Source organism: Barbus barbus (assembly GCF_936440315.1).
Source record: "Barbus barbus genome assembly, chromosome: 5".
Taxonomy (NCBI): Eukaryota; Metazoa; Chordata; class Actinopteri; order Cypriniformes; family Cyprinidae; genus Barbus; species Barbus barbus.
In genome coordinates this window covers 35,880,486-35,899,949 of record NC_136733.1, presented here as the reverse complement: position 1 = coordinate 35,899,949, position 19,464 = coordinate 35,880,486, and the positions used below count along the sequence as shown (strand labels likewise).

At 38.2% G+C, this 19,464-nt stretch overlaps 2 protein-coding genes across 2 annotated transcripts in view; one reads left to right on the top strand and one right to left on the bottom strand.

The window, feature by feature from the left end:
• Nucleotides 1-19,464, bottom strand: part of LOC306869969 (CCN family member 1-like) — a 1,026,947-nt gene that overhangs the window by 405,826 nt on the left and 601,657 nt on the right. The window lies entirely within an intron of this gene.
• LOC306870008 (myosin heavy chain, fast skeletal muscle-like) lies at nucleotides 5,909-17,039 on the top strand. Its single transcript, XM_079417018.1, has 40 exons — nucleotides 5,909-5,985; nucleotides 6,158-6,376; nucleotides 6,470-6,613; nucleotides 6,699-6,855; nucleotides 6,969-6,996; nucleotides 7,097-7,208; nucleotides 7,389-7,481; nucleotides 7,614-7,677; nucleotides 7,771-7,869; nucleotides 7,959-8,062; nucleotides 8,148-8,286; nucleotides 8,412-8,530; nucleotides 8,658-8,807; nucleotides 8,892-9,062; nucleotides 9,144-9,444; nucleotides 9,567-9,637; nucleotides 9,788-9,875; nucleotides 9,973-10,090; nucleotides 10,175-10,298; nucleotides 10,402-10,538; nucleotides 10,634-10,889; nucleotides 10,979-11,221; nucleotides 11,313-11,489; nucleotides 12,281-12,426; nucleotides 12,509-12,599; nucleotides 12,684-13,073; nucleotides 13,178-13,304; nucleotides 13,676-13,794; nucleotides 13,876-14,072; nucleotides 14,156-14,339; nucleotides 14,454-14,619; nucleotides 14,700-14,824; nucleotides 14,915-15,223; nucleotides 15,339-15,542; nucleotides 15,628-15,753; nucleotides 15,841-16,011; nucleotides 16,107-16,211; nucleotides 16,509-16,604; nucleotides 16,689-16,820; nucleotides 16,936-17,039. The coding sequence occupies exons 2-40, from the start codon at nucleotides 6,170-6,172 to the stop codon at nucleotides 16,954-16,956; spliced, it is 5,811 nt and encodes a 1,936-aa protein (XP_079273144.1). The 5' UTR covers nucleotides 5,909-5,985; nucleotides 6,158-6,169; the 3' UTR covers nucleotides 16,957-17,039.

The window sequence follows — 19,464 nt, the reverse complement described above, 5'->3', positions numbered from 1 at the left end:
CCAGTTTTCCAGTCTCTCTAGAAGTATGTTATGATCGACAGTGTCAAACGCAGCACTAAGATCTAGTAGTACCAGCACTGATATTTTGCCAGAATCAGAATTGAAGCGAATATCATTTATTATCTTAATGAGTGCTGTCTCTGTGCTGTGATGTGCTCGGAAACCAGATTGAAAATTGTCCAGGTATCCATTTGACTTTAAGTAGTTGTTCAGCTGATTAGAAACTACCTTTTCAATAATCTTACCTATGAAAGGAAGATTTGATATGGGTCTATAGTTGCTCAACATGGTGTTATCAAGATTGCGCTTTTTCAGAAGGGGCTTAACAACTGCAGTTTTAAGGGAGTTTGGAAAAGTCCCAGAAAGAAGTGAGGCGTTCACCACTTCTAAGAGATCAGCTTCTAAACAGTTAAGCACATTTTTGAAAAAGGATGTGGGAAGTGTGTCAAGATAGCAGGTTGAAGATTTAAGGTGCTGTACTATTTCTTCCAAAATTTTGTTATCAATTTCTTTAAAAACGGTGTTGAAATAGTGAGAATGCCAGGGAGCTCTGCAGTGGCCACTCTCCACCGTCTGTGGTATGAACAAGTGTAATGAAGAGTGATTGAAGATTTATGGCACAATAAAAGTTTAGTTTGTCAGCATGTTCACATTTCAGTGTCACATGCACAGCATAAATGTGTGAACATATCTGTTATTATAAAGAGTTCTGGTTGGTGATCTTTATTTAATATTTTATTTTTTATTTATTTGTTTAATTGTTTTTTTTGGGGGGGGGGGGGGGGGGTATTCACTTAGTATACATCTTAAGTATGTTAAGAAGTTCAAAAAATCAGATAAGAAAGTGATCACACTTGTTTTTTATTTTACCAAAGATTTTTTTTTCTGCTAGTTTTATTCACATTATATGAAGTAAGAGGCTGATTGTTTCAGGGCATTCATTGAAATAATTAAAAAAAATAATTTCATGTTTCATTTGTGTTGCCTTTTAATTGGTTGCCTAACTTAGCTTGTGTCTCTTTTATTCACTTCCTACAGCCCTAACCTACTAAAAGCTATGCATGCTGAGAATGTGCAGGGCTCAGGGCTACACTAATTTGCCCTGCTATAAAAATTCAGGCAAATGTTATGCTAGTGTTGGTGTCAGTTTCTGCATGAATGAGGACATAAAAAGTGTCACACATACAGTTAGGTCCATATATATTTGGACACTGACACAATTTTCATAATTTCGGCTCTGTATGCCACCAGAACAGAATTAAAAATAAAACAATCAAGATTAAATTGAAGTGCAGGCTTTAAGCTTTAATTCAAATATAACTTAAAATGCTTAGGAATTACAACCATTTTTAAACACAGTCCCCCCATTTTCAGGGGCTCTAATGTAATTGGACAAATAAATATAATCATAAAATGTTCATTTTAAATATTTTGTTGAGAATCCTTTGCAGATAATGACTGCCTTAAGTCTGGAACTCATGGACATCACGAGAGACTGGGTTTCCTCCTTTGTGTTGCTTTGCCAGGCCTTTTCTCCAGCTGACTTGAGTTGTTGTTTGTTTGTGGGTCTTTCTGCCTTTAGTTTTGTCTTCAGCAAGTGAAATGCATGCTCAATTGGGTTGAAATCAGGAGATTGGCTTGGCCATTGCAGAATATTACACTTTTTTACCTTCAAAAACTCCTGGGTTGCTTTTGCTGTATGTTTTGGGTCATCGTCCATTTGTACTATGAAGCGCCATCCAATCAACATTGCACCATTTGGCTGAATCTGGACAGTACGTATATCCCTATACACTTCAGAATTATTCCAGCTGCTTCTGTCCCCTGTCACGTCATCAATAAACACCAGTAACACAGTGCCACTGGAAGCCATGCATGCTCATGCTATCACACTGCTCCACCCTGTTTACACATGATGTTGTATGCTTTAGATCATGAGCTGTTCCAAGCCTTCTCCATACTTTTTTCTTCCCATCATTCTGGTACAGGTTGATCTTAATTTCAGCCGTCCAAAGAATGCTTTTGCAGAAGTGGTCTGGCTTTTTTACATTTTTTTTTTTTGGCAAAGTCTAATCAGGCCTTGTTTGCACTTTGTAGTGAACCCTCTATATTTGCTCTCGTGAAGTCTTCCCTTGATTGTAGATGTTGACAGTGACATGTCTACCTCTTGGAGAGTGTTCTTCTCTCCAAGAGTATGTTGTGAAAGGGATTTTCTTTACCATGGAGAGAATTGTATGGAGAGATCCTTTGACCACATGATGTGGGTTCACAGCAACAGCTTCCAAATGCAAATGGCACACTTAGAATCAACTTCAGACATTTTACCTGCTTATTGATGTAAACATAATGAAAGAAATAGCCCACAGCTGTCCATGAAACAGCTTTTGAGTCAATTGTCCAAATACTTATGATCCCTTGAAAAATGGGGTAGGTACATATTAAAGAACTGTAATTCCTTAACCTTTCCTCCAATTTTGATGAGAATACCCTCAAATTAAAGCTCAGAGTGTGCACTTTAAGACCATATTATATAAAACTGTAACTGTATTGTGTTTTGGTCAGCAGATAAAATAATACAAGTTGTGCCTGTGTCCAAATATATATGGACCTAACTATATGTTTCAGGGGGATGTATATATGCTGTGGTGATTGCTATTCTTGACATATAACCCAAAGTTTTTTCCATCACAAAATATCAAAGTGGTAATGTGTGTATATATATTATATACATATATATATACAGGTACATCTCAAAAAAATTGAATATCATGAAAAAGGTCAATATTTTTTGTCACTCATTTCAGAAAGTGAAACCCATGTATTATATAGATTCATTACACATAGAGTGAAATATTTCAAGCCTTTATTTCTTTATTTTTAATTTGGATTTTCAGTGTCTCAGAAAATTAGAATATTAAATAAGATCAATATAAAAAGGATATTTTAAACAGAAATGTTTAAAATATCCTTGGCTTCTGAAAAGTATGTTCATTTCTATGCACTCAATACTCTTGGTTGGGCCTCCTTTTGCATGAATTGCTGCATCAATGCGGCGTGGCATGGAGGCGATCAGCCTGTGGCACTGCTCAGGTTTAATGGAAGCCCAAGTTGCTTTGATAGCGGCCTTCAGGTTAGGCGAGTTTGCTGGCCAGTCAAGCACAGTAACACCATAGTCATTGAACCAGCTTTTGGTACCTTTGGCAGTTTGGGCAGGTGCCAAGTCCTGCTGGAAAATGAAATCAGCATCTCCATAAAGCTTGTCAGCAGAAGGAAGCATGAAGTGCTCAAAAATTTCCTGGTAGATGGCTGCGCTGACTGTGGACTTCAGAATACACAGTGGACCAACACCAGCAGATGACATGGCAGACCAAATCATTACTGACTGTGGAAACTTCACACTGTACTTCAAGCAACATAGATTCTGTTCCTCTCTAGTCTTCCTACAAACTCTGGGACCTTGATTTCCAAATGAAATGCAAAATTTACTTTCATCTGAAAAGAGGACTTTGGACCACTGAGCAACAGTCCAGTTCTTTTTCTCCACAGCCCAGGTAAGACGCTTCTGACGTTGTCTCTGGTTCAGAAGTGGCTTTGTAGCCCTTTTCCTGAAGACATCTGAGCGTGGTGACTCTTGATGCACTGACCCCAGCTTCAGTCCACTCCTTGTGAAGCTCAGCCAAGTGTTTGAATCAGCTTTGCTTGACAGTATTCTCAAGTTTGCGGTCATCCCTGTTGATTGTGCACCTTTTCCTACCGAAATTCTTCCTTCCAGTCAACTTTGCATTTAATATGCTTTGATAAAGCACTCTGTAAACAGCCACACCTTTCAGTAATGACCCTCTGTGACTTACCCTCTTTGTGGAGGGTGTCAATGTTCGTCTTCTGGATCATTGCCAAGTCAGCAGTCTTCACCATTATTGTGGTTTCAAAGAGCAAGAGATACCCGGAATTTAAACTGTAGGGATGGTCATTAATTGAAACTCAAATGTAAATATTCTAATGTTTTGAGATACTGATTTTTGACTTTCATGAGCTGTAAGCTCTAATCATCAAAATTAAAACAAAAAAAACTTTTGAAATGTTTTACTTTACATGTTTTACATGTTTACTTTACAACTTTTTCACGATATTCAAATTTTTTACATGTACCTGTATATATACAGGTATACACACACACACATGTTGGTTTTTGTGGTTTATGGGGACTCTCCATAGGCGTAATGGTTTTTATACTGAACAAACTGTGTGCTATTGCCCTACACCAACCCTACACCTAAACTTAGCCCTCACAGGAGACTTTGTGCATTTTTAGATTTTCAAAAAAACACCATTTTGTATGTTTTTTAAGCCTTTGAATTACGGGGACATAGGCAGTGTCCTCATAAACCACCTTCATATTGTAATACCTCTGTCATACCCATGTCGTTATACAAATTTGTGTCCTCATAAACCACATAAACATGCACACATATATGTGTGTGTATGTATATATATATATATATATATATATATATGCATATATACATGTAAATATATTTCACACATATTTTAAGCAAAACAATTCACAAACTTTTGATATTAGATATTGCTTTTGATTAGATATGCTGTTAAAAAATAGGTATTTGTACATTATGGTTGTCAACTGTTAGTGGAACATAGTTAATGTGATGATTGCACATGTGGTTATAACCTCGAAACTGATTGGTTACAAGTCATTGTCAACTACGTAACAAGGTCAACATCTTCAAGACTATTTGTTGTTAAATACAGGCCTGTTTTCACAGACAGGGTTTAGACTAAACCAGGATTAGGTCATAATTCAATTAGGACATTTAAGTCATTTTTATAAACGTGCCTTAGAAAAAACATTACTGGTGTGCATTTTTAGACAAAACAAATGCATTGATATATTTTAAGATGAGTCAATGCAAGGTTCTTTCAGTTGAAACAGCTCATATTTATATTTTTATTTTATATTACAGATTTATATTTTAGTCTTGGATTAGGTTTAAACCTGGTCTGTGAAATCGGGGTACAGTGTACTTAAAAATATCACAAAGAATTAATATTGAGACTTGTTCTGGATATTCAATTTCCATACCTATTTCTGTGACAACACTCAAGACTACATAACAATTACTTAAGATGTTTTTTTTATTAATAATACTTATCTTGAAGTCAGAAAAAATCCATTATCCAGTAGCGATGCTTCTGCATAGTGATGACAAAGCCAAGCTGATCTACATATGTTCTACATATCTCCTTGACATTTACATTAAATAAGAACTAATCCATGTGTAACTAAGCCAGTCTTAGTCCATGCTGACTGGTGTATCATAATACATCTGCTGACATTGCATGCTTCTTTTGAGGCAATGTTGAATGTCATCAAAATGTAATCATTAACATCAATTAAATTGATTTATTAAACAAAAGTATCATATATATCTAAACTTTACATTCATCTAAACTTCACAAAGAAAACAGTGAAACACAACTACAAAATTTATGCTCTGGAAGAAAAATAACATGCAGTACAGTAAGTTATTTCCATCTTCAAGATGATTGTCAGTGCCAAGTGTTTCAGCTGATCAATTCCTTGACTCCCATTTGTGCCATATTAGACATTAGTTAGTCGTATTTAGCTTCTGCTTGGCTGGCAGAAGAAATGCAATATAAGGCGGCATGGACAAGCCCTGAAGACTGTTCAGGAGGCAGCTGTGTTCGTGATTGTGGTGAGAACATTACTGACAGCTCTACTGCTTTTCATTGGTTGTATCAAATACACTTACAATAGATGATGATTAGATAAAAAAAAAAATTCAGCATTACTAAATGTAGAGATATGAAAAGTGATTTCAGATAAATGTATGGTAATTACATGTTGCTAATTAAATTAGAGGAAAACAGAAAACAGAAAGGTCACATGACTTTTAAATCTATTGCAGGGCTGCTGGAAAAACATCGCTAGTGGGAAAGAAAAAGGTAAACAATATTTGTGTTGGTAATAACTGAACAGCCATTTTTCATTTCTAATTCATGGACAGTTATTTTTGACAAGTAGTAGTGCAAATGAATTGCCTGCAAAAAAAGTGTACAGTGATGAGGTTGTCTTGTAAATAAGAAATAAAATAAAATGATCCTCTCTTCACTGCAGTAAACCGCAACCATGAGTACGGACGCAGAGATGGCCCTTTATGGCAAGGCCGCCATTTACCTACGTAAGCCTGAGAAGGAGAGAATCGAGGCTCAGAGCAAACCATTTGATGCCAAGTCTGCCTGCTATGTGGTTGATCCTAAAGAGCTGTACGTCAAGGGAACAATCAAGAGCAAAGACGGTGGCAAAGTCACTGTTATTGTGAATGACACTAAGGAGGTGAATTTTCAACATTTAAACTAGATGCACAGTACATTACTTTATTACATGTTTAATTTATTTTCTGGCATATTTATTGAATCAAATTTATAGGAGAGAGTTGCTAAGGAGGATGATGTCCATCCAATGAATCCTCCCAAGTTTGATAAGATTGAGGACATGGCCATGATGACCCATCTCAATGAACCCTCTGTGCTGTATAACCTCAAAGAGCGTTATGCTGCATGGATGATCTACGTAAGTTCTGAAGCAAAGTGAAACAGCATTTAAGTTCATTTTGTCAGTGTTGTTGCAATCTGACCATTTTCTCTGCTCATTTCAGACCTACTCTGGGCTGTTCTGCGCTACTGTGAACCCCTACAAGTGGCTCCCAGTGTATGATGCAGAAGTGGTGGCTGCCTACAGAGGCAAAAAGCGTATGGAGGCCCCACCCCACATCTTCTCTGTCTCTGACAATGCCTATCAGTTCATGCAGACTGGTAAGATCTGATTTAGAAGACCTGAATTATATATTTGAGTTGAAAGTTAAAATTAACATTCATAGTAAAAAAAAAAAACAATTGCTTTAACATTATTACCTTTGAATTTACAGACAGAGAGAACCAGTCTGTCCTGATTACGTACGTATCTAGCCTGCTAATAGAGGTGTTGAGAGAGGTTATATTTTGCTCTTGTTGAACTTCTACATTTCTTATCATCATTTTTCTTTTCATAAACCAGTGGAGAATCCGGTGCTGGAAAGACTGTGAACACCAAACGTGTCATCCAGTACTTTGCCACAGTTGCAGTTCATGGTGACAAGAAGAAAGAGCAGGCTGCCGGCAAAATGCAGGTATGAGATACAAAACTATGACAATTATATTACTCTGATAGATATTAAATATGAATGCAATACAATACAAATACAATACAAATAAATAAATATATGATACAGTATGTGAATTTGTAAATGTCTGCAAACAGTGATTACACATACAAGAGAAAATAACTAAATCCCCTTCAAATATCACAGGGTTCTCTTGAGGATCAGATCATTGCTGCCAATCCTCTGCTTGAGGCTTATGGTAATGCCAAGACTGTGAGAAATGACAACTCCTCTCGTTTTGTAAGTTAATCAATTTTATATTCAAACATAATTTTGAAATATTTAGCTTATCTTTAAGTTTTTTCTATTTTTTTTTTTTTACGTTTTAGTAATACAGTACAGGAAGTCAAATGTTAATTTTAATTTAAACAGGGTAAATTCATCAGAATTCATTTCGGTACATCAGGAAAACTGGCTAGTGCTGATATTGAGACATGTAAGTGAACATGATTTAATTTATCCATCCTGTACATTTGTCTTTGTCTGTCAGTCTTTAGATGATTGTGACTCAAGTACATTCTCTCAACAGATCTGCTGGAGAAGTCTAGAGTGACATTCCAGCTTTCAGATGAGAGAGGCTACCACATCTTTTACCAGATGATGACCAACCACAAGCCTGAGCTGATTGGTAGATGCACATATTTTATTTAATATTTACTATATTGTACAGATAATATTGTAAAATTCTATTTAATAAATGCTCTGTGTATTTTACAGAAATGACGCTCATCACCACCAACCCATATGACTTCCCTATGTGCAGTATGGGTCAGATCACAGTGGCAAGCATTGATGATAAAGAGGAGCTGGTTGCTACTGATGTGAGTCAATGCTGTTTTTTTTTAAATAACTTATTCAATATAAATATGGCTGATCATAGAGCTCATTCTTTTCTGTAATTTCCAGACTGCTATTGACATTCTGGGCTTCACTGCTGAGGAGAAGATGTGCATCTACAAGTTCACTGGAGCTGTGCTCCATCATGGTAACATGAAGTTCAAGCAGAAGCAGCGTGAGGAGCAGGCTGAGCCTGATGGCACAGAAGGTGAGACTAAATAATACCAATGTGTGTGACTACATGCAGTGCTTTGATTTGAGAGAGCCACATTTCTATTTTCATAAAAAACTAAAGTTGCTATTTTTTTTTTCTGTGCAACTTTTAAATTGCAGAGGCTGACAAAATCGCCTACCTTCTGGGTTTGAACTCTGCTGATATGCTGAAGGCTTTGTGCTATCCCAGAGTAAAAGTTGGAAATGAGTTTGTGACCAAAAGTCAAACCGTGCCACAGGTGTGTAGTAATATAAGTAGTAACATTTCCAGAATGTCCTTTGTGTTTATCCTGAAAATCATTATTGAATCTGAGTAATTATAGCAAATTAGAAAGTATTGAATAAAAATTCACTGTATTCTTACAGGTGTACAACTCTGTTAGCGCCTTGTGCAAATCTATCTATGAGAGGATGTTCTTGTGGATGGTCATTCGTATCAACCAGATGTTGGACACAAAACAACAAAGAAATTTCTTCATTGGTGTGCTGGATATTGCTGGCTTTGAGATCTTTGATGTAGGAATCTTTTATGTTTATCTCTCTTTATGGCAAATTGAGTTACATTCAGCAGTCAGTAAATGATCTTGTATCTTTCTCCAGTTCAACAGCATGGAGCAGCTGTGCATCAACTTCACTAACGAGAAACTGCAACAGTTTTTCAACCACACCATGTTTGTGCTGGAACAAGAGGAGTACAAGAAGGAGGGCATTGTTTGGGAGTTCATTGACTTCGGCATGGACTTGGCTGCTTGCATTGAGCTCATTGAGAAGGTTTTTACTGGTTTATGAACTTAATCATTTCTGTTTTCAAAAGTATACATTTTTTAATAATAAATATTATTTTATAAACAGCCCATGGGTATCTTCTCCATCCTTGAAGAGGAGTGCATGTTCCCTAAAGCTACAGACACTTCCTTCAAGAACAAGCTGTATGATCAGCATCTTGGCAAGTGCAATGCTTTCCAGAAACCAAAGCCTGCCAAAGGCAAAGCTGAGGCCCACTTCTCCCTGGTGCACTACGCTGGAACTGTGGACTACAACATTTCTGGCTGGTTGGACAAGAACAAGGATCCACTGAATGAGTCTGTTTTGCAGCTTTACCAGAAGTCTTCGGTCAAACTGCTGGCTACTCTCTACCCACCTGTTGTTGAGGGTAATGAAAAACTGAAGTGTTAATTAAATTGTGTTAATTTAATTAACCAAACATTGATTTAATTTAGCCCTTTCTTCTGGTTATTACATTATGTGTCTTCCTTTGTCTCTTCATCTGAATAGAGACTGGTGGTGGCAAGAAGGGAGGCAAGAAGAAGGGTGGTTCCATGCAGACTGTATCTTCTCAGTTTAGAGTATGTCTTTGTTTGAGACCAAATGGGAATAATTATGCAACTGAGAGCAGTGACTGTACATCAGCTTGCTTGACTCTAATTCTGATAAATTATATATCAACAAATGAGACAACGTGACTAAGAAAACTGTAACTTTTCATGATTAAACAGGAGAACTTGGGCAAGCTCATGACCAACTTGAGGAGCACTCACCCTCACTTTGTGCGTTGTCTGATTCCCAATGAGTCCAAGATTCCAGGTAAAGTAATAAAGGGCTCTCAGATATTCTGGCATTAATACAATATTTAATGCTTTTATTACGTTACCAAGCTCATAATCTAAACTGTTCTTTATAGGTCTCATGGAGAACCACCTTGTTATCCACCAGCTGAGGTGTAACGGTGTGCTGGAGGGCATCAGAATTTGCAGAAAGGGCTTCCCCAGCAGAATCATCTATGGTGACTTCAAGCAGAGGTAAAAGGGACCACATGAAAACACCATTTTCTGTATGAGGCTCTTAGTCAGAGTATAAGATGCACTTTGATTGATCTTCAACAGATACAAGGTGCTGAATGCCAGTGTAATCCCAGAGGGACAGTTTATTGACAACAAGAAGGCTTCTGAGAAACTCCTGGGATCCATTGACGTTGATCACGACCAGTACAGATTTGGACACACAAAGGTTCATATTTTGCTCTACAGCATTTAAAACATTCAATAATCAGGATCTATTTTTTATGCTCATTCTGTTTAAATCAATATCTTTTGATTTGTTGTGAATTCAGGTGTTCTTCAAAGCTGGTCTTCTGGGTACTCTTGAGGAGATGCGTGATGAGAAACTGGCCGCTCTGGTTACAATGACTCAGGCTCTTTCCCGTGGTTACTTGATGAGGAGGGAGTTTGTGCAGATGATGGAGAGGAGGTGAGGAATGTCATGGAAAAAAAGATAATATCAATTATGCCTGTGTGAATGGTAAATAATGATAATTATGGCATTTAATAATGAATTATTCTTAGGGACTCCATTTACACCATCCAATACAACGTTCGCTCATTCATGAATGTCAAACACTGGCCATGGATGAAGGTTTACTACAAGATTAAGCCTCTGCTGAAGAGTGCTGAGACCGAGAAGGAGTTGGCAAACATGAAAGAGGACTATACAAAATGCAAAGAAAATCTTGCCAAGGCTGAAGCAAAAAAGAAGGAGCTTGAAGAGAAGATGGTGTCACTGATGCAAGAGAAAAATGATCTGCAGCTGCAAGTAGCATCTGTGAGTTTACCTAATTGAATTAACTGAATTTTGGCTCCATTAAAATTAACAGTATGGTTTCCAGTGATAGTGATGTATTTTCCAAACAGGAATCTGAGAATCTCTCAGATGCTGAGGAGAGGTGTGAGGGTCTGATCAAGAGCAAAATCCAGCTTGAAGCTAAACTCAAAGAGACAACTGAAAGACTGGAGGATGAGGAAGAGATCAATGCTGAACTGACAGCCAAGAAGAGGAAACTGGAGGATGAGTGCTCTGAGCTGAAGAAAGACATTGATGACCTGGAGCTCACCTTGGCTAAAGTAGAAAAGGAGAAACATGCCACTGAGAATAAGGTTGGAGATTAAGATGGTTTAAGATTAGATTAATTTTTGTTTCATATGGTGATACGGAATATAAAATGAGATTATTTGGAACAAAAAACAGGTCAAGAACCTGACTGAAGAAATGGCAGCTCAGGATGAGAGCATTGGCAAGCTTACAAAGGAGAAGAAAGCCCTCCAAGAGGCACATCAGCAGACCTTGGATGATCTTCAGGCAGAGGAGGACAAAGTCAACACCCTGACCAAATCCAAAACAAAACTTGAGCAGCAAGTTGATGATGTGAGTCATCAAAATTAGGTTACACTTTGAATATATGCATAATTTTTGTATTTTTCATACCATGAGTAGAAGTAGTGACTAAATATTAAAGACAGAAATGCATTAAGTGTATCACTTAATGCATTTGATATGTCAGCAGCCATATCACCCTGTAGCCCAAGACTGGTTGCCTACTGAAGCTAAGCAGGGTTGAGCCTGGTCAGTACCTGGATGGGAGACCTCCTGGGAAAACTAGGTTGCTGCTGGAAGAGGTGTTAGTGAGGCCAGCAGGGGGTGCTCACCCTGCGGTCTGGGTGGGTCCTAGCGCCCCAGTATAGTGATGGGGACACTATACTGTAAAAAGCACCGTCCATCGGATGAGACGTTAAACCGAGGTCCTGACTCTCTGTGGTCATAAAAAATCCCAGGATGTCCTTCGAAAAAGAGTAGGGTTGTAACCCCGGCATCCTGGCCAAATTTGCCCATTGGCCTCTGACCATCATGGTCTCCTAACCATCCCCATATCTACTGATTGGCTTCATCACTGTCTCCTCTCCACCAATAAGCTGGTGTGTGGTGGGCGTTCTGGCGCACTATGGCTGCCGTCGCATCATCCAGGTGGATGCTGCACATTGGTGGTGGACGAGGAGATACCCCCCTTACTATGTAAAGCGCTTTGAGTGCCTAGAAAAGCGCTATATAAATGTAACGAATTATTATTATTATTATTACTTGTCACGTTCAAATGATTCATATAATAATGGTGATAATAATTAATACACTTAACCTAATACCAACTTGAAATTGCTTAGCTGGAAGGTTCCCTTGAACAAGAGAAGAAGCTCCGCATGGATCTTGAGAGAGCAAAGAGAAAGCTTGAAGGAGACCTGAAATTAGCCCAAGAGTCCATCATGGACCTGGAAAATGACAAGCAGCAATCTGAGGAGAAGATGAAGAAGTAGGAAGTTTTTGTAAATTCTTATAAAAATAATGGTTATCATGTATTTCAAATCATTCATTGTTTCCCCGTTTACACACAGAAAAGACTTTGAAACAAGCCAGCTGCTCAGCAAGATTGAAGATGAACAATCTCTGGGTGCTCAACTCCAGAAGAAGATCAAGGAGCTTCAAGTATTTCTTGAGTTTTTGTTTTTTTATGCTGTTAAAGGCATGGGTCAAATAAAGACTAATACGGTTTCATTAATGCCACCGTAGGCTCGCATTGAGGAACTGGAGGAAGAGATTGAGGCTGAGCGTGCTGCTCGTGCCAAGGTTGAGAAGCAGAGAGCTGATCTATCCAGGGAACTTGAGGAGATCAGTGAGAGGCTTGAGGAGGCTGGAGGAGCCACTGCTGCTCAGATTGAGATGAATAAAAAGCGTGAAACTGAATTCCAGAAGCTGCGTCGTGATCTTGAAGAGTCCACCCTCCAGCATGAAGCTACGGCTGCTGCCCTCCGTAAGAAGCAGGCAGACACTGTGGCCGAGCTGGGAGAGCAAATCGACAACCTCCAGCGTGTCAAGCAGAAGCTTGAGAAAGAGAAGAGTGAATACAAAATGGAAATTGATGATCTCTCCAGCAACATGGAGGCTGTTGCCAAAGCAAAGGTTTGATGATTGCTTCTTAAATCTTTTCAAGGAAATACAGTATATCAAATATGGTTAATAATAATTAATAATAATTAACACTCAAATGACTTTGGTGTTTACAGGCAAATCTTGAGAAGATGTCCCGCACCCTTGAGGACCAACTTAGTGAAATTAAGTCCAAGAATGATGAGAACCTTCGACAGATAAACGACCTCAGTGCTCAAAGAGCAAGACTTCAAACTGAAAATGGTAACAATGGAAACAAAGTCTCAAAATTACTTCTTTACCAAAATGCCTTAACAACACAAATATAAATACAAACTTATAGTGGCAAAATTGTTTATATACTAGGAGCAGTACACTTTAAAGAGATAATGGATATGCAACTCTTCTTAGAGGGATTTAAGCATGTTGTGGTTTAGTGTAATAGAGTCAAACAGAAACTAGACTGATATCAGTGCACTAAAATAAGTGCAAGTAATCCAAGTAGTTTATCCACTGTAAAGAACAGCCTCTGCACAGAAAAACATAGCTTCTTTCATACATTCATAAAGATATATACCATTTTCTCCACCACTGTTATGTCTTACCAATATTTTTGTAAATGTAAATCTCAAAAGGTGAGTTTGGCCGTCAACTGGAAGAGAAAGAGGCTCTGGTTTCTCAGCTCACCAGAGGCAAACAAGCTTTCACTCAGCAAACTGAAGAGCTTAAGAGGCAGATTGAAGAGGAGGTTAAGGTAACACAGCAGAATCAATACAAACAAATACATGTCACTTATTATACAAGAAAGCTTATATTATGTGACTTTGTCTCCTAGGCTAAGAACGCACTGGCCCATGCTGTGCAATCAGCCCGTCATGACTGCGACCTGCTCCGTGAGCAGTTTGAGGAAGAGCAGGAGGCAAAGGCTGAGCTGCAGCGGGGAATGTCAAAGGCCAACAGTGAAGTTGCTCAGTGGAGAACCAAATATGAAACTGACGCCATCCAGCGCACAGAGGAACTTGAAGAGGCCAAGTATGAACATAAGATCTAATAAATATTTGTTCAAATGTCAAAAGGTTTTAATTTCAAAATGTAAATTTACAAATTCATAACAGGAAGAAGTTGGCTCAGCGCCTGCAGGAGGCAGAGGAACAAATTGAGGCTGTGAACTCCAAATGTGCATCTCTGGAGAAGACCAAACAGAGACTCCAGGGTGAGGTGGAGGACCTCATGATTGATGTGGAGAGAGCCAATGCTTTGGCTGCCAACCTTGACAAGAAGCAAAGGAACTTTGACAAGGTAAAAACAAAGAGTCATACTGTGATATGATATTCTTTTCAAAACAGTTGTGTGGGCTTTTTTTGGGCATGCTTTAAGTTAAACAAACGTGGTCTTGATATGTCTCCATTAAAGGTCCTGGCAGAATGGAAGCAGAAATATGAGGAAGGTCAGGCAGAGCTGGAAGGTGCCCAGAAAGAGGCTCGTTCACTCAGCACTGAGCTGTTCAAGATGAAGAACTCCTATGAGGAGACTCTGGATCAGCTGGAGACCCTCAAGAGAGAAAACAAGAATCTACAGCGTAAGATTGAAACATTAAAAAGTAAACATATGATTAATGGATGCCAATAATGATACAGATTATATTTTTCCTTTCTACAGAGGAGATTTCAGATCTGACAGAGCAGTTAGGTGAGACTGGTAAGAGTATTCATGAGCTGGAAAAGGCCAAAAAGGCAGTGGAGACTGAGAAGTCTGAGATTCAGACCGCCCTGGAGGAAGCTGAAGTGAGTATCTAAAGTAATTTTTGAAAATTTTGCTAGTACCATTATACTGTGTTGTTCATTCTGACACTTAAATGTTTTTATTATTAATAGGGCACCCTGGAGCATGAGGAGTCCAAGATTCTCCGTGTCCAGCTTGAGCTAAACCAGGTCAAGGGTGAGATTGACAGGAAGCTTGCAGAGAAGGATGAGGAAATGGAGCAGATCAAGCGGAACAGCCAGAGAGTCATTGAATCCATGCAGAGCACTCTGGACTCTGAGGTCAGGAGCAGGAATGATGCCCTGAGAATCAAGAAGAAGATGGAGGGAGACCTTAATGAGATGGAGATTCAGCTGAGCCATGCCAATCGCCAGGCTTCTGAGGCCCAGAAACAGCTCAGGAACGTTCAGGGACAACTCAAGGTATATGACTTCTTTTTGGCTTTGGGGCACATTAATATGTTTGTATAATCTAACCTATGCCAAGTAAAGGCCAACAGGAAGCACATCAAAAGCTTACTGTAATGATATTGTTCAGGATGCCCAACTGCACCTTGATGATGCTCTGAGAGGACAGGAAGACATGAAGGAGCAGGTGGCCATGGTGGAGCGTAGAAACACTCTGATGCAAGCTGAGATTGAGGAGCTGAGAGCTGCTCTGGAGCAGACAGAGAGAGGCCGCAAAGTGGCTGAACAAGAGCTGGTAGATGCCAGTGAGCGTGTTGGGCTGCTTCATTCTCAGGTTAGGGCATGTTGTTTTTAAAATTACATTTAGGAAATTGAGGGCATCATTCAAAATGTTCAAACTGTTCCTTTCCATGTTGCAGAACACAACTCTCCTAAACACCAAGAAGAAGCTTGAGTCTGACCTTGTTCAGATCCAGAGTGAAGTTGACGACACTGTACAGGAAGCCAGAAACGCAGAGGAGAAGGCCAAGAAGGCCATCACTGATGTGAGAAACGGCAGCTGCCAAATGATTCACAAAACACTTGTGTACTTAAAAATGTGGATCTAATATATATCTATATTATTGCAAAAGGCTGCAATGATGGCAGAAGAACTCAAGAAGGAGCAGGACACCAGTGCTCACCTTGAGAGGATGAAGAAGAATCTGGAGGTCACAGTGAAGGACCTGCAGCACCGTCTGGATGAGGCTGAGAATCTGGCCATGAAGGGAGGAAAGAAACAACTCCAGAAACTGGAGTCCAGAGTAAGATTGTCTTTATTCGGATGTTCTCTTTAATTCTGATGTTTACAGTCTTGATGTGGACAGTATACAGTGTCTAAACATATCTAAACCTTTAGGTTCGCGAGCTTGAGACTGAAGTTGAAGCAGAGCAGAGACGTGGAGTTGATGCTGTTAAAGGTGTCCGCAAATATGAGAGGAGAGTTAAGGAGCTCACCTACCAGGTACAAAAAAAGTATTCGGTCACACTTTAGCTTAGGAACTAATTCTCACTATTAACTAACTATAAGCTATGACTTTTGCCTCCTAATTTGCTGCTTATTAATAGTAAGTAAGATAGTTCTTAAGTTTAGGTATGGGATAGGTAGGATTAAGGGCTCTAAAATGTGGTCATGCAGAACAAGGTATATGGGCTGTACAAGTACTAATAAACAGCCAATAAAGTGTTACCAAGTGTTTTAAAATTCCAGGTCACATTCATCTGATTATGTTCTAGTCTGATGTATGTTCATTATCTGCAGACTGAGGAGGATAAGAAGAACATTAACAGACTGCAGGATCTGGTTGACAAGCTTCAGCTGAAGGTCAAGGCTTACAAGAGGCAGGCTGAAGAAGCTGTGAGTACCTCATTTGAGATCTATAAACACCTTGTAAACATTTGGGATCATCTTCTCCTAATATACTTGTGTGTGGATTTGCAGGAGGAACAAGCCAATACTCACCTTTCCAAGTTTAGGAAGGCACAGCACGAGCTGGAGGAGGCTGAGGAGCGTGCTGACATTGCTGAGTCTCAGGTCAACAAGCTCAGAGCCAAGAGCCGTGATTCTGGAAAGGTAATTTTTCTCAAATGATTTTCAAAATTACTTTAATTTGAAAGCTTTTATTTGTACCATGATTTGTTATATTTATATTCATACTGATTTTTTTATTTGTGTACTTTATTTTCAGAGCAAAGAGGCAGCTGAGTGAAAACCTTGACATTCAGTGTCACCAGCTTCCACTTGTATCTGGAAATGTGCAAATGCTCAATAAAACATTACAATCATCAATTGATTTCCATTGCTGTTATTTTTGTTGTATTTTCCATACGGTAGTGTTGAGGGATTTTCTAATGCTCATTACATTTAATTTATTTTCATATTTGTTTCATTCAATGAGATTGAAGTACAATTTACCGCTTCAACAAACAATTTTATTAATACCCACAACTTTCTTTGTCTAATGCTTGTGAGTATTAAACCATTACAACATTGAGCTTTTGCTAGCCCATTAATCACTACAAAAGCATCTTCCACTAATTAAATACTTCAGTAATTACTTTCAGAAACGCAACCTTGGCATTTTCAATGAGAAAACGATGGGAAAATATTGCACACTGAATAAACTGGTTTAAGATCTTTCCAGTTAGTCCAATTTATTTTAGACAAATTTGTAAGTTAAAAAAAAAAAGTTGTTAAAGATGCTTTTTAATGTATAGCCTAATCAAATATACAATTTCATGAATTATTAAAACAAAAATGGGTTATAGTTTAATTAGCATGACTCTGCTAGAGGTTGATGTAAGAAATGCATAAGCTAATACATTATTTCTAGTTTAATCAAGATACTTATCAAGATTAAAAAATTAGTTAGTCATTTGATATACCCCAAAATAGCCAGACAGAAGACACCAATAGGACTCCTACTGGTGTTCACTGTTCATTACGGGAGTGCCTTAAATAAATCCTTACTGGGAAAGGTCGCTACCAAAGGCATCTGTTGATGTCAGCACATGCTCTCATGGTATGTGGCTGTGTCAGTTTCATGTAATAAAATAAGCCTACTTTACCAATCAGCATAAAAAAGAGACAGTTAGTCTAAATAAAAAATAAAACAAAATTATTTTATAGCCAAATGAACTGGCAGATTCGATATAGCTTTTATAGCCTAATCTTTCAAGTTAGCTAACCGATCTAGTTTACCTCTATGAACTCACTCATTTTTTAATTCAGCCTACTTAAGTCTCTTGAAATGTGTGATTTCCTTCCTGATTTCAAAAACTATAGAATTAGCAAATAGCATTCAATAGCAGAGAGGAGCAGCCATTAGATGGACCTACTGAACTAAATAAATCTTAAAAATAGACTAGAAAAGGCGGTTGCAGTTGGGAGCAGTTCAAACTTGGAGTTGGTGGATATCACATTTCACACATATGCTTTGTTGCTTACAGATGTAATTTCATTGAAATTCTATTACTTTTATATGAAAAGAAACACATTGAACAAGACTAACAAATTAACTGCAATTAAACAGGTGTTTTCCATAATTCCTTTAGTTTCTTAAAATTGAAATTTGTCAACACTCACAAAATACAGAGATGGCACTGTCAGTGTTTGAGAATATTCACACGCAATTTAAACACATGAAAACATTATATGAGTTTTAAAATATTTAACGTTTTACAACAGAACAAAGTAGAACTGTATAACAGAACTGTAGTTTAAACAGTGCTGTGTCTTCTGCAAGTCGTTTCCGCTTTAGTCAGCGCAGTCATCAAGGGGCGTAGTTTTGGTTTGAAGATTGGGGGGTTGAAGGGTGAACTGTTTTAGTGGAGTGCTGGGTCATGCTCCCTCATGAGGTTTATTTATTTGTTTGTTTGTTTTTGTAAAATGGTCTTTTGTGCTATCATCTGCACATTCAAAGTTGGTTGATAACATAACTGCAATAAAGTAATAGCCTAGTTAACTATTTACACAGGATAAATGGCCGTGCAGAGACCTTTGGAGGGGCAGGTGCTCAAAGTATAAAAGGGGCACATGGAACATGGCTTTCAATAGGGCTGTGCTCCTTGCTGATATGTGTATCGAAATGGATGCTTCTTGATACAGCAGCAAATGCCATGACGCATGTTTGAAAAAGAAACACAGAACAGAAAAGGCCATTTTAAATTTACATGTTAAAGAAATTTTTTAACATTTTTAACAAAAAAATTAACATAAAAAAGACACCTTGACACGCTTTAAACTTTTCCCAATTAAACAGCAAGAAAGAAAGAGAACAAGCACCTTTGCTTTTATTGCGAACGTTAGCTGCATTTTTTATATTTAATATTAATTTTAATAAAATGTAAATTCGTCCGCTGCACTTTATTCGAGCTCGAGCAGGTGTTTTCACATAGAGGTTTCTAGATTTAAATTAAAAGAGACTTCACCTGACATTTTATTCATATCCAAAATGAGGAGATATGAATATCAGGAGAGCTGAACACTCTCGTGCAGTACATGTTTCATTCATACTCGAAGTCAGAGGGTGCTCCTGCGCAGAAACTTTTGACGTGCAGGAAATCCCTAATATGGACAAACTCACACGGCTATCTCTGTATCTGAGCTGAATAAAAAGCAGAAACGTATTTACTGATGAAACGTGAAGACAATAAACACACGATTGCGAAAATATATGGTTTATGTGTGTTTCTCAAGTTATCTTCAGGTAATAAAT